Below are 15,692 nucleotides of genomic sequence, written 5' to 3'. Positions count from 1 at the left end.
CCAAACACCAAGTAAATACCATCGTGCAAGCACCGCATTCACCTGATATGGCCCCGTGCGACTTCTTTTTGTTAACCAAGTTGAAGTTGTGTTGAAAAACTAGAAAATTGTACGCAGTGAATAAAACACAACACATTTGGTAGAAATTCAAAACCGGAAGGGAAGACATGTTTATTCATTAAAGTTATAGATACATTGTATGAGCAGGGTTGCATTTAAGAGTGTAAAGGGTCGTTCTATTTTTCACTTCAATACTTTTCCTGAACGACACCTTTTTTTTTTAGATTATTTAAAAAATGTATCGTTAATTACATTATATGTCAATTCAAATTAAAGCATATCAAACAAATTTTATTTACTTTTTAATAAGGCAAAGTGACTTACAAATATTGATATGATTCACCTTAACTATAGCTTTGGTCAGGATGTCGGCCAGCATGTCGTTAGTTGGTATGTATATTAATTTAATTTTACCGCTGTCTAAGTGCTGTCGAATAAATTTACCTTTTATATCAACGTGTTTTGTGCGAGGTGAATATGAATTGTTCATAGCCACTTGTATGGCACTTTTATTGTCGCAGTAAAGAACCATACCATTCGCCATATTTGGTATCAGCTCTTGTTGTAATCGCATTAGCTACGTTGCTTCTTGGATTGCTGATGTCATGGCCATAAATTCTGCCTCAGTTGATGACAGCGCAATAGTTCGCAGTCGTCGAGTACACCAAGAGATCGGACCTCCTTGAAACGTGAATATATAGCCTGTCGTCGATCGCCTTTCATCGAGGTCACTAGCCCAATCTGCGTCGCAATACACAGTAAGACTGCTTGCGTCTCTGCGAAATACAAGACGGCTGTTTACGGTACCCTTCAAGTAACGCATCACGCGCTTTGCTGCAACCCAGTGTGCTTTTCCTGGATTTGTTGAAAAACGACTTAGAACGTTCACAGCGAAACTGATGTCAGGCCGCGTTACTTGTGCTGCATATAATAAGCACCCAACAGCTTGCATATACGGAATTTTACTCATCTCACGCTGCTCCGCTTCGTCAGTAGGGCACATTGTGGCGCTCGGCCGCTGATTCAAATCGATTGGTGTTGCAACTGGATTGCTATTTAACATTCCAAACCGATTCAACATATCTGTGATATACTGCGACTGGTCGACCGCGATGGTGCCCGAATTAATGTCTCTGGTGACACGCATACCCAACACTAAGGACACTTCACCAAGATCCTTCATACTAAATTCTGATGAAAGTTGCTTTTTTAGCATATTCATGCTGTACTCGTCGTTTGAAAACAATAAAACGTCGTCGACATATACGGCAACAAACAGCATCTCGCCGTTATGTACTTTGAAATACACACACTGGTCTACATTGCTACGTGTAAGACCCAACTTTAGCAAAGCGTTGTTAAACTTTTCATTCCACAGTCGGCTTGACTGCTTAAGTCCATACAAAGATTTCAGTAACTTACAAACACGGTCAGAACCGTCTTCAAATCCACTAGGTTGTACCATGTAAATCTCGTCGTCAATCTTAGCTTTGAGAAATGCTGTGACTGCATCCATCTGATGGATAAGAAGGTCATGTTTTGCTGCTACAGCCAAAAGAAAACGCAAGGAAGTGTATCGAACTACAGGAGCAAACGTATCCTCGTAGTCAATACCTTTTGTTTGATTACACCCTTTGATCACCAGCCTAGCTTTCCGTCGTATTACTGCGCCATTTGCGTCTGTTTTAGTTTTAAATACCCACCTGGACTTGATGGCTTTCTTACCAGATGGCTGTTCACTCAAACACCACGTTTTATTCAAATAATGAGAGTTCATTTCACTATCAACTGCGGTTTTCCACTCATCCGCATGCTCACCAGCTAGAGCCTCTTCTAGACTTTGAGGGTCATCTGATATGAAATCAGTTACACAACTTCCACTTGGTGGAAGAAGATTTCAGTCGATAAAGGAGATCAAAGAGAATGCGACGAACGAGTTGAAGGCCATCCCTTCGTCGGCCTACCAGGTGTGCATGGAGGACTAGGGGTCATATTTTGAAGGCGCTGAAATTTAACTCTGTCTTGTTTTATTTAAACATTCCCGGTACTTTCTGGTCATAGGGTACGACCAATCCAATTCCATTTGCGCGCTCATATTTCAATGTCAATTGGTTTTTGTCTGCTTCGATTGATGAGTTGTGCGTTTGAAATCCAATAGTCCGGCCACCACACAGTCATAGGGCTTGCAAAATCTGCTTCGGCTTTTTTTAGTTCTTGCATCGATATTGTCGTCTTTTGCTCTACCGCCCAGGGTAATTGGCTTCCTAGATAAGTGTAGCTGTTTACATTATCAATGGGTTCCCCATGAATTGTGAACCTGTTTTGTAGCAAGGTGTTGATTTCCATGGCCTTAGTTTGCCCGACATTGATTCGCTTGGCTTCGTTTTTGGCTTGGGAACTTTAGTCATAAAGTTTGCTCTGCGTGGGTCCGCCATTAACAGCCTCAGACTTTCTTTTGTTTGCAAACTTCACAAAATTTGTTTCCAGGAAGCGCTTCGCGAGATTATGTGGAAAAATAAAATACTTTTTAAGCAAAAAACGCAGTATTTCATTGCCAGCCTGAAAATTTTTCACCTTACCCTTAGATGACGTGCCGGAAACTAACGATATTAAAAAGCTTATAAGAAAACCAAAAAAGCGATTTGCCTGCACATTTCTATGGATTTAATGCCTCCAGTTCTTAAAACCAATCTATTGAACATTTTTCAATTTCAGCATATCAAATAATTTGAAATTTGTTTTTTTTTGTTTTTGTTTTTTCAGGTAAGTTCACATCATCGCCCTACTGATATTTGACTCCGTTGATAGCTGGACTCCAGCTGCTGTCATAAATTAGCTCGAATTGCCAGCGGCTGTAATTTCCTTGGAAGTCAAACTAACGGTAAATTTGTTGCGCCAAACCACAAATTTGCAAAAACAAAATAAGTAAGTGAATCTAAGTTTGCGTCAAATGCTCAAATTACAAATGAAAGATTGTCTGGGCTTGACTGAAAATCAATCGAGCGATAAGCGAATGAACAAAAAAAAAAACAAAAAAAAAAACAAAAAAAATGTTAAATCATATTTTTCTTAAGAAAACTGGGCACAAGTTGCTAATGAAAAACGTACAAAATAAAAAGGTATGATGAAAACAAAAGAAGAAGTCCGCTAAGGCGTTAAGGCGCAGGCACAAGAAAGATGCAATCAATCAAAAACTGAAATAAAAAGCATAGGAAAACATTTAAAGCTCGCATAAATTAGTCACTTCTCTCTCGAGGACGACAATTAGGCGCGTCTGCATGCCGACATGCCACACCGAATTGCCACGCAATGCTGCTGCAACATGCAACACATCGGCGCATGCATAAATTACCCTTGAATTGTTTACACAAAAATATGCAAACAAAAAAAACGGAAGCGAAATGCGAAAAAGACTCTGTCTTAGATGGAGTTAATTGTGTGCGGCTCAATTCGCTCTGCCTGCGTGCATATACAATTTCAAGGTCCCTGAAATTAGTGTTTGTAGCTGCGTCTGACTATGGCCGAGCAACTTATTTACTGCTCCCCCTGTTTTGAGCTTCGCTTTGCCCTTTTTTTTGTAGTTTCTGCTTGTCCATGCTTGCCATGCTGTGGCAATATGCGCTGGAAATTTGAGCTACACTTTGAACGCAAAATCAAAAAATATGGAGTTATTCCCTATGTAAATGTGTATGGAACGCTCTTATGTATTTGTGAGAGGGAAGTGAAGTGACTTCCAAGGAAAAAATTATTACAAATGCATTGAAATTTTGAAGAAAAATTTTAAGCAGATAACAAAAGCGGAGCAGGAAAATAGTGACTTAGAATGTTTGAGTGGAAAATATATGTAAATGTTCTTTTAAATTAAATTTTGCTTAATTTACCAGTTTAAAAATAAACTTTTAATGAAATTTTAAATACTTGCGTTCGATGGAACAAAGCGGATATTTTTTTTGGTAGAAAAACTCTGAATAGCTGACCCAATCCTTTGAAAATGACTGCGGAGCGCAACAGAGCATTAGAATGAAGGAATACTATATTTCCTCAAGACTGGAATAATGACGTTTTGCTTTTAAAAATCAGACGTCAAGTAACCAAGTTACGAGTATAATAAAGAACATTTCGGCGGTATTTAGAAGGATCGGAAAGAATTTTTTATGGTGCCGAAAGAGAGGATTCTCAACAAATGCTTTAAATACAGGGGTGGACTTTTACAACTTTTCTTGCTACCATAGTTTGCCAAGAATGAGTTTCTTCTTCTTCATTGGCGTTATAGCTATTCTCACCTCGTCATGGTCGGGTAGCGGAACGACAATTCCGTCGTCCACGATTGGGGTATCGGGATCTTCACATTCTCTGTGACGGGTGTGATTTGAGGAGTGTTCCCTCCATAGTTTTAGCACGCTCTGGATATTAGTCACCAGATCGCCGTCTTTGTTCTTACAGAAAATCACCCCGGTCTTGAAACCTTCTTTAAGCCACCGAACTTTCTGGTAGAATTTCCGGACGTTTTTCCTGTTGACCAACATTTCAAGTTCCTCGCACTCACCTATTTCGACCTCTCGTTTCTTCTTTCTGATAATACGTCTCTCTTCCTTTCTTAGTTCTCTGTAGCGATCTCACATGGCTCGTGTTGCGCCCGATCGTAGAGTACGAGAAATGTAGCTCCATGGCTCGTGCATGCCGGTTTGTTGGGCAGTACTCTCTGAGAGCAGGAGTAAGAGTCGAGTGGCGAATCCTCTGGCTGTCTGTTGTGATTGCAGCTTTTCAATGTCGAACATTCTTTGCGTAGGTAGATGTACGTTTTTTGCTGCACAGAGGCGTGTGCGCAGTTTGGCTGTAACAAGGTAATGATCCGAGTCGATGTTGGGTGCTCGGATCGTACGTACATCTAATACACTAGAAGCGTGTCTTCCATCTATCACAACATGATCGATTTGGTTTCGCTTTTTTCGATCAGGGGACAGCCAGGTAGCTTGGTGGATTTTTTTATGCTGGAATCTGGTGCTGCAGACTACCATGTTTCGGGCCCCGGCGAAGTCGATCAGCCTCTGTCCGTTACCGGATGTTTCGTTGTGTAGGCTGAATTTTCCGACTGTGGGACCAAAAATTCCCTCCTTACCCACCCTAGCGTTGAAGTCGCCAAGCACGAGTTTTATGTCGTGGCGGGGGCAGCGCTCATAGGAACGTTCCAAGCGCTTATAGAAGGCATCTTTGGTCGCATCGTCCTTCTCTTCCGTCGGGGCGTTTAGCGAGATGTTAAAAAAACGGGCTTTGATGCGAATTATTGCGAGACGCTCGTCCAATGGAATGAACGTCAGTACTTGGCGACGAAGTCTCTGTCCCACAACAAATCCGACACCGAATTTGCGCTCCTTTACATGGCAGCTGTAGCAGACGTCGCAAGGTCCTACGTTTTTCTTGCCTTGTTCCGTCCATCGCATCTCTTGAATGGCAGTGATGTCAGCCTTTACTCTCATGAGAACATCAACCAGCCGGGCAGAGGCACCTTCCTCATCAAGGGATCGGACATTCCAGGTGCATGCCTTCAAATCTTAGTCCTTAGTTCGTTTGCAGGAGTCGTCATCAGTATGGGAAGTTCTCATTCGAGGCCTTTTACATCTTTTCATTAGGGAATTTTTAAGTGGCAGGTCCCAAAACCACCGCACAACCAGCTATCCTGGAATGCTTCGTCTGCTCACGTTGCCTCACGTCCGAACGGTTGTTCGGAAGCTACCCAGAGGATACTTGGGCTAATCCCGGCCGTTGTGAGCTGCTTGAACCATATGCAGAGAAATCGTCCTAAGTGAATGACCATCAGTAACTTTCACCACTTGCGTGGACTTCTACATATGGAACCATCCTCCCTAACCAATTAAATAGCATCAAACATCAAAATCTTTGTCCAAATTGTATGCATCACGCAGTGAAATTAACGTATTTTTACAATTTAAAAATATTCATTGTTAAGTATCACTGATCTTCATATAATCCCATATGCACATTTGCTTTTATCTCTCTTCCTTTGTGTACTAAGGCATTCTAAAAACTCTGACTTAGAACCGGTTTGCGGCTGTTTTAGGTAGTTCGCGGCTCTTAAGTTTGCTTTTGAATGGATGCACGTATTACTACTCCACCTCAGCAACAAACATCTAACAGCTATTGAATCTCGTTTTGCTGCTCGCCAAGCTTTTGTTACCGCACTGCGCTGCATTTCCTGATTAGTGGTGGCGACAACAATAGCAGCAGCAGCAGCAAAGCCAGCGGGACGGCAAATATTGCAGCGTTTATGTTGACAAAAACCACAGAAAATATAAAAGCACATACGATTTAATTTCGTGAATATGTATGTCTATGTGTGTTTGCACATGTTAGTTAGTATGAGTTTGTATGTGGATAATCGAGCGTCATGTGACCCTGAAATTTGTGCATATTCCCTTTTGAGAACTTTACACACTAACGTATATATGTGCATATGTGCTTGTGCGGGCTTATATTTTTTGTAGAGAATCTGTTTAATGGTATTTTAAGTTAAATACAGGGTGGTCTAACTACCGTTTGGTATTTAATACGGCTATAAATAAAAAAGGCGTCAATATTTTTTAGTAAATTTTTCTGTTATTGGAAAGAGTAAATATTTTCATTAATTATAGAGCACAATTTCACTCAAATAACAGCCGTCGCGGACTGTCAACTTTTCCTTAGATTTTCGCGAGTTTCTGCACTTATCTCACATATAACTTCGGTTTCATATTTCAACCCTTGAATGATTTCTAGATGGATCCCCAGCAAAAATAGTCTAATTAAATGACCAGGTGGTCATTTAACATCACCGTTTCGTCGTTTCCAATTCTCGAAAACAGTGGGATGGAAAAGATGGAATGTAAGGTTGGCTCCGTGCCATGTAGCACCGTCCTGTACAAAACCAAGTATAATCTTTATCACTGTCTTCAATTTGAGGAAATCAAAAGTCGATTAACATGACGCAGTGGTGTTCGCCATTAAATTTACGGCGGTTTCTTCGAAATTTTCGAAAAAAAAATTAGAAAAATAAAATTTTTTTGAAAAACAAAAATCTTTTGAAAGTTTTAAAAAAAAAATTTTTTTTTGAAAAAAAAATCTTTTGAAAGTTTTGAAAAAAAAAAAAATTGATTAAATTTACGGCGGTTTTTTTTGGAAATTTTTGAAAAAAAAAATTAGAAAAATAAAAGTTTTTTGAAAAAAAAAAAATTATTTTTGAAAAATTTTGAAAATTTTTTTTTTTTTTTAATTTTGAAAATCCGCCCCCCTTCGACCCCCTCACGTGAAATAGCGTATATTCAAGAACATAATCAAGATGCATGTAAATTTCTATGTTTTCAGGGTCGCTGATTAGCAAGTGGTAACAGCTGAATCTTGTTTTATTCAGTAACCATTACTTTTTTGAGTAACCTTTAATAGGTTTCAAAACAGCATATGACGGCGTTGTATTACTATACAGTTTGAAAACTCAAATTTTATAAAAAAGAGGTTGTCTGTAAAGTCGGTTTACTGACGATAGTTTAACGTGATAACGTCATAAGAAAATACTGATTGAATGGTTGCATTTTTCAAAAGAAAATTTTAATTTTATTTGTTTGATAGATATTTTGTATGGATATAGAGAATGAGTTAACATTAACATAACATAACATAACATAACATAACACAACACAACACAACACAACATAACATAACATAACATAACATAACTTAACATAACATAACATAACATAACATAACATAACATAACATAACATAACATAACATAACATACCATAACATAACATAACATAACATAACATAATATAATATAATATAACATAACATAACATAACATAACATAACATAACATAACATAACATAACATTACATAACATAACATAACAAATTACCCCGTATTAAAGCACTTATCAACAGCTTTCATCTGATACCCATATTGTACATATACAACCAAAGGTTACCCGGGTCCACGTTTTGACCTATATCTTGAGACCCTATCTACCAATAGGTATTCACACTATACGGAAATCATCTTCAATACCTACTTAACAATGTGTGTAAGTTTGGTTTAATTCGGTTCAAAGACACGGCGGGTCCACGTTTTGGCATATATTTCGAGACCCTAGTCATCAATAGGTATGAAAATTACCCCGTATTAAAGCACTTATCAACAGCTTTCATTTGATATGTATATTGTACAAACACATTCTAGGGTCCACGTTTTGGTCTCTATCTCGAGACCCTAGTCACGGAGCGGATGGAAATACTCTGAACTAAAGCATTCACCAACAGCTTCCATTTGATACCCATATTGTACATACACATCCGAAGGTTACCCGGGTCCACGTTTTGACCTATATCTCGAGACCCTGTCTACCAATAGGTATCCAAACCATACGGAAACCATCTTCAATACCTCCTTAACAATGTGTGTAAGTTTGGTTTAAATCAGTGCAAAGACACGGCGGGTCCACGTTTTGGCATATATTTCCAGACCCTAGTCATCAGTAGGTATGAAAATTACCCCGTATTAAAGCACTTATCAACAGCTTTCATTTGATACCCATATTGTACATACACAACCAAAGGTTACCCGGGTCCACGTTTTGACCTATATCTCGAGACCCCAGTCACGGAGCGGCATGAAAAATACTCTGTACTAAAGCATTCACCAACAGCTTCAATTTATATCCATATTGTACAAACACATTCTAGGGTCCACGTTTTGGTCTCTATCTCGAGACCCTAGTCACGGAGCGGCATGAAAAATACTCTGGACTAAAGCATTCACCAACTGCTTCCATTTGATACCCATATTGTACATACACTTTCGAAGGTTACCCGGGTCCACGTTTTGACCTATATCTCGAGCCCTATTTCCAAAATAAAATATAATCCATGTTACTCGTGGAGGATGTAGCTTTCGAATGGTGAAAGAATTTTTAAAATCGGTCCAGTAGTTTTTGAGCCTATTCATTACAAACAAACAAAGTTTTCCTCTTTATAAAATTAGTATAGACAGCATATCTTATAAGGTATATGGTAAATATTACCATACATTTTTTCCTTCATATATAATAAAAAAATTAATAATAACATTAAAACAACAGGTATTATTAACAAACTTGGTTTTATTTTAAATTCTTCAAGTGAATCAAATTAATAATAATCAATAAGAAGGCATCTGCGAATACAAATACGTGAATTTATATATGTACATATGCGCATATACATACATATATACGCTCACTTAAGTAGGAGAGAGCAAGATGTCGAACGTTGCCGTTCGTTTGCTTTGTCGTTCGTTCCGCGCTTTCGCTTGGAGTTCATGCAATGCAATGAGCAAGGTAACGACAAATGAGCAAGGTAACACTAATGAGCAAGGTAACACTAATGAGCAAGGTAACGACACATTTTTTCGTGCGTGCAGCCTGTTAAATCGAATTATAAGACGTTATCACGTCAAAAAATTGCAAAAAATGTATCTACGTATTGCTGCAGCTAAAAATTTTGTGTAGAGGTATTGATATGTACTAAAGATTTCTCGTATTTTACTAACCTTCCGAAGATGATTCCATTTGGTTTTGTCAATTTACTCCATTACAAAATCTTTCAAATGTGTACAACTTTCACTATTGATCGACAGTAATACGATGCTCAAACGAAGGCCACGTTGCGACTGAAAATACAGAGGATACTTAGGGTACAGGACGTTGCTATGAACGGTTTTCACTACTCAAGGCATTACTGTAGCCAAAACTCTATCTAGAAACTTTTTTTTTCGACTTTTGGCCAGCTTTTTGGGAATCGGTCGCACTGTGCGCTGAGGTGAAAATGAGCTTTATCTGAAATTTCAAAAATGTTTCGGTACAAACGCTCACTTTACATCAAGGGTTGCTGTTGTTGTTTTGTTGTAGCAGCACAAACGTTCCCAATTCATGTACGAGAAATGCTGCTGGTGTGAAAGTCCTTTCCAGGATATTTGTCCGGGTCGTTCCGGTAACGTAGAACCAACTGCTGTGGGAACGTTCTACGCTTCGAGAAACACCCGAAAAACACCATTTCAAATGAGGCGGGGGCCTTAATTTTCACTTCTTGAAAATTAGATTTACATGGTTTTTGTGGGTGAATGGACTATATTTTCATACAAAAATTGTGTAAATAAAATAAGAAAGAAATAAATTGCCAAAACTTGTTAACAAGCCGCTGTGCTATGGTTATTTAACGCAGTGTATAAATATTAAATAAATCCTAAATTTGACTGATTGCCTGCCATTTCTCATTCCGAAATTTCTCTACCCAACACTTGGTGCAAAAACGTTCTCGTTCCTTAGCAAATTTTGGTGTATAACTACCGCTACATACACACATACATAGTACTCGTACATATGTTTTCATATCCATACTGGTTGTCCTTGAAATTCATGTGAAATTTTTGTGAAACTAATGACAAAAAACAAGAAAGAACAAAAAGCGAAAGGTATTATGCGCAAGTGTCTTCATTTCAAAAAGGATCAAAGCAGCCAATGCTGAAGAACTTGCGAGGCAATAGAACGATAAAGGAGAGGAGGTAAAAAAGTAAAACGATTTCTCTTTCCCTCCGTCGTTATTGCAACATTACTTTGTTGTCCGTTTGACCAAAGCCGTGCGCCCAGCCCGCGTTCAGCTCTTCAATCAGCAGCACACAAAATTCCACAAGCTTCCACATAAAATCTCACTTATTTCTACCAACTTGCCCTATATTCAACGAGCAAGAGTGTATTTTACTTTTTTTATTTTTATAGTTAATGCCAATAGGTTTTAATACTTATTAACATGCAAATCATTTGCATATTTTGGTGCGCCAACAGCACTGTAATTTATACATAAATTTGTCTAATGAAAACAACTTGCACTCGTCGTTGCTCATAAGTACGTACTTATTTCTTTCAATATTTCGAAATACAAAATGTTAAAGTCCCTTTTTTATTCAAATTATTCAAAAAATTTTCGACGCCCCCGGGTGGGCTCGAACCACCAACCTTTCGGTTAACAGCCGAACGCGCTAGCCAATTGCGCCACGGAGGCGTTGTTAATAAAATACTCCCAGCACGCAACGGATTATAGGTCAGGTCAGAAGAAATGTATAACAAAACCAACAACAAGAACATGAAGTTGGAAAAGCGCTAAGCGTAAACTGAGGAATTAGTGCGTAAGCGCTGTCTGTCCTTGTTTTTGCATAATTTATATGTTTTTTGTGTATTTATGCTTGTTATGCATTAAAATTGCCGCCAAGTTGTTAGGCTGAGGGATAGAAATAATAAATATTCATGAACTGCAATGAAATTCAAAAGTCTCAAATGCTTAAAGTATTAAAAATTAATTCTGTTTTCCCTTAGAATTTTCTAAATAAATTTCTAGGTAATTTCGAAGTTGAAATGGCATTTTTTTTGGAAATCTTTAATCAGTGCAATATTTACAAAGTATTCTTAAATCTTTATATAAAAAAACTCAGCATAATATAATATAATATATTTGACGGCGGAAAACTTTCAAAAATAGCCGCATGACATATGTATGTAGGTATGTATATACAGTATAGTTCGATCGACTTGAAATTTTGAAACTTATCGAAAAATGTTTTCAAAATGCTTCGAAAATGCTTGTTTTCAAAAATCGAATTAAGGATGAATTCAAGGGTACACTTTTCAACAAAGTAGAAGAAGATATTACAACATTGATATTAAATGAGAGGAGTAAAGGAAAGTTTGAATATGTAGAAATTTTGGAATAGGGTTGCCACTTATATAAACAATTAAAAATATATTAACTAAATATGCAAGTTAATCAAAATATTATAATGCCGTATATTTAAAAAATTTTAAAAACACTTTAATTTAGAAAAATTTTGAAACAGGGTTGCCACCTAAAAAAACTTAAAATTAATTAAATATTACTGTTAATTAAAGTATTAAGTATTTTTTATTTTTGACAGAAGATTTAAGAGCAATTTAAACTAGACAAATTTCGAAAGGGGCTTGCCAGCTATCTAAAATTTTAAATGAATTAAATATGTTATATTAGTTAAATAAAATATTATGCCTGCCTAGCCAAAATTATATTCAAAGCAACTAAAAAAATGTTTGGAAACAGAGTTGCCACGTTCAATAAAAAAATTGAACTTCAAGTTAATTATTACTTAAATATAAGTGAGTAAATATAGTTTAGTAATACAACATATATCAAGATCATTCACATATCTTGAGAGAGGGTTGCCATAAAAAATTAAAATTACTGTTAATTAAAGTATTATATAGGTCTGTCGAAAATTGTATTTAAGAGCAATTTAATCGAGAAAAATTTCGAGCTGGGGTTGTCTTGTATCTAAAATTCCAATTAATTACACATGTTAGCTAATTAAAATACAGCAATATTTGCGTTAATTCAAAGGTATTTCAATTCAGAAATATTTTGAAAGAGAGTTGCCAGCTATTTATAATGAAATCTAATTTAATTTGTATGTATGTAAATGTATTAAAGTACTAAAAACGATGTGGTTAGGAGAAATTTAATGGAGAAAAATTTCGAAAGGGGGTTGCCACCTATATAAAAATTTCAATTAAATATGTTAGCTAATTAAAATATTGTAATCTGTGTATCAATTCAAAAGTATTTGAATTTGAAGTAATTCAAACATATTTTGAAATAGAGTTGCCAGCTATTTCTAATGAAATTTAATTTAATTTGCTTAACAATTTATTAAAGTATTTAAAGCGAGGAGAGAAACTTAATCGAGAAAAATTTCGAAAGGGGGTTGCCACCTATATAAAAACTTTAATTAGCTAAATACATTAGCTAATTAAAATATTGTAATATGCGGAAATATTATAATTATATTATATTATTGTAATATATCCGAAATATTTTTGAATATAGTTGCCACCTATTTATAATTAAAATTAATTAAATTTGCTTAAACATGTATAAAAATATGTTTACTAAACCCGTGGTGGTTAGGAGAAATTTAGTCCAGATTTATTTTGAAATGGGATTGCCACATATGTATAAAATAGCAAAAGTAATTAAATTTCTAGTTCATTAAAATATTACAATTTGATTATTAAACAAAAGATATTTAAGGAGACAACTTAATTCAGTATTGTTTTAAAATTGAATTGCCATTTATTTTAGGAGTTAAAAGTAACGAAGTATAAATATATAAAGGAGCTAAATATTTTAGAATAGAGTTACCGCCTATCTAAAATTAATATTAATTAACTTGTAAAATGAATTAAATTTGTATACAAATTAAGGAGTTAAAAGTAGCTTGGCATAAATGTATATAAAGGAGCGAAATATTATAAAATAGAGTTGCCACCTATCTAAAATTAAAATTAATTAACTTTGTATACAAATTTAGGAGGTAAAAGTAGAGAGGAAGTAAAAAAATTTAAAAGCAGCGAAATATTTTAGAATAGAGTGGCAACCTATCTAAAATAAAAATAAATTAAATTTGTAAAAAAATTAAGGAGTTAAAAGTAGCGAAGTGTAAGTATATAAAATAGTGAATTATTTTAAAATAGAGTTGCCACCTATCTAAAATTAAAATGAAAAAATATGTGAACAAATTTAGGAGTTAAAGTAGCGAAGTATAAAAATGTAAAGCAGCGAAATACTTTAGAATAGAGTGGCAACCTATCTAAAATCAAAATTAATTAAATTTGTATACAAATTTAGGATCCAAAAGTAGCGAAGTATAAATATATAAAGGAGCGAAATATTATAGAATAGGGTTGCCACATATTTAAAACTAAAATAAATTAAATTTGTGTACAAAATGATTGAAATATGTGTATCAAACAAAAGGTGGTTAGGAAAAATTTAATTCAGATTTTTTTAAAGGTAGGGATGCCACATACCAAAAATATATTTCAATTAGTGCGGCTTTCAGGTTTTCAAGGATGTATCTCATACTTAGCTCATTTACAATTTTAAAGCCTTGTAAGGTTTTAAGTGCAGTACGCAAAGAAAGGGATGATCTTTCTTTAAGTGAAATTAGCAGTAAACTAGTAACGCGCTGATCAAAAAGAAGAAGAAGTAGTAAAATACTCCATATAAATCATATAAATTTGCGAATTTCGAATTTGTGCACGAAGTAGATCCCTCAGCAAATTTTCTGTCTTTAAACGTAAGCTTACAATTTGCCGAATATGTATGCTTGCGATTATTTGATATTTTAAAACAGCTTTTATTGCAATAAAAATAAAGAAATAATTTTTGAAATGAACGTAAATTTTAAACTCATCTGCTTCTACGAGCTTTTTTGATCTCTGAGCTTACTCGGAATGCCATATACATGCATATCAGTAAAAATCCACTGCAGTCCGCTTGACCCTTCCAACAACAACCCTCGTTTGCGAATATTTATGTAGATGTTTTTTATTACAGACAAATATGTATGCATTCATTAAGTGCTTATGTGCACTGCCTCGCTTAGTGCGCACCACAAGCAGGCCTGCAGGAAAAAATACTGGTTGTGAACTAAAATATTAGTAGCTCACTTTTCAGCTCTTTTTCATGTTAGCAAACGATATTATTAGGGCGCGATGTGATATGAAATTTCAATTGTTCGGCCATGCATTAGCTAAATACCAGTCATAATATCAGTTCATGCTAGCCAAAAAATGTCTAGTTAAATATGTTTCTAAAATAACCAATTTTGGACCAAACAAAAAAGCACACTCAGTCCATTCTTTTGAAATTTTCTACCAGAGTCTTTCAAGAAGTCTGTGCAAAGTCAAAGAGGTAGCACTACTGGCTGGTGTTGAAGTTATGTTTAGTTAGTGGCACCGCTTGGAGGAACACACACCAAGTTTCAGCAAGATCGGTGTATTTCTTTATGCTTGAAATTTGTCGATTCAAGTCAAGTGATTTTCCTTTTCCATCTCGACAGCGCACCATCCACACCTCATCAGTAGTAAACGCAAAATTATTTAAAAATTGCTTCAAACTTACACTTACTTCATAAAGCCAGGTGTCGTTATAGATCGAAATGGATGGCAGAAAGGTCTACAATCCAAATGCAGTTCATACAGTTTCTTTACAGATGGATCCAAAATGGCGGAAGGAGTAGGGTCGGCTGTCTTTTGTGCGCATTTTGATCTCCAAAAGTCTTTCAGATTCCCAAATTACTGTAGTATATTTCAAGCTCAAATCTGTGCTGCAACAAAAGCAGCCGTTTTAGCTCTGGAATTAACTTCTCTTAATGTTCGGACAAATATTTTCATTGTCAGTCAAGCGGAATGTGTTCAACAATGACGATCCAAAAGAGATGAACACTGCGGAGCGGGCAGGTCACTATTTACTGGATACTTGCTAAGGCAGGTATTCGCTTGCTGAGATTGAGTACACACGTCAGCCATCTACCCATCATTCTCCATTCTGAAAACGGATCTAAATGAGGAATTAGCTCTGGAAGCGCAGTCGATATGGAAACTCGTACAAAACCGCCAAAATTATGCTAAGTACTTGGACTACCAACGGCGACCGTCGAAGCCGAATGGGTTGGTGCGTGACTACGATTCGGAATTCAGAGAGAGAACGTCGCTTCGAATCTCGGTGAAAGATCAAAATTA

At 36.1% G+C, this 15,692-nt stretch overlaps 1 protein-coding gene and 1 non-coding gene across 16 annotated transcripts in view; one reads left to right on the top strand and one right to left on the bottom strand.

Annotated features, from left to right (window-relative positions):
• The window catches only part of LOC128867546 (homeobox protein 5-like), a 276,653-nt gene that overhangs the window by 215,014 nt on the left and 45,947 nt on the right, over positions 1-15,692 (top strand). For 14 of the 15 annotated variants that reach the window (XM_054108873.1, XM_054108871.1, XM_054108867.1 and 11 more), the window contains one exon: positions 2,824-4,870. The exons of the other annotated variant lie outside the window; for it this stretch is intronic. In XM_054108873.1, the coding sequence (XP_053964848.1) occupies positions 2,824-2,849 (26 nt within the window). In that variant the 3' untranslated portion in view covers positions 2,850-4,870. Of the gene's footprint in view, positions 1-2,823; positions 4,871-15,692 lie in introns of those variants that run through there. 15 annotated transcript variants of the gene reach the window in all.
• Positions 11,072-11,145, bottom strand: Trnan-guu (transfer RNA asparagine (anticodon GUU)). The gene has a single exon. It is a non-coding gene; the product is annotated as a tRNA-Asn (tRNA).

Source organism: Anastrepha ludens, chromosome 6 (assembly GCF_028408465.1).
Source record: "Anastrepha ludens isolate Willacy chromosome 6, idAnaLude1.1, whole genome shotgun sequence".
Lineage (NCBI taxonomy): Eukaryota > Metazoa > Arthropoda > Insecta > Diptera > Tephritidae > Anastrepha > Anastrepha ludens.
Note: the sequence above shows the minus strand (reverse complement) of the source record. Positions and strands in the feature narration are given on the sequence as shown.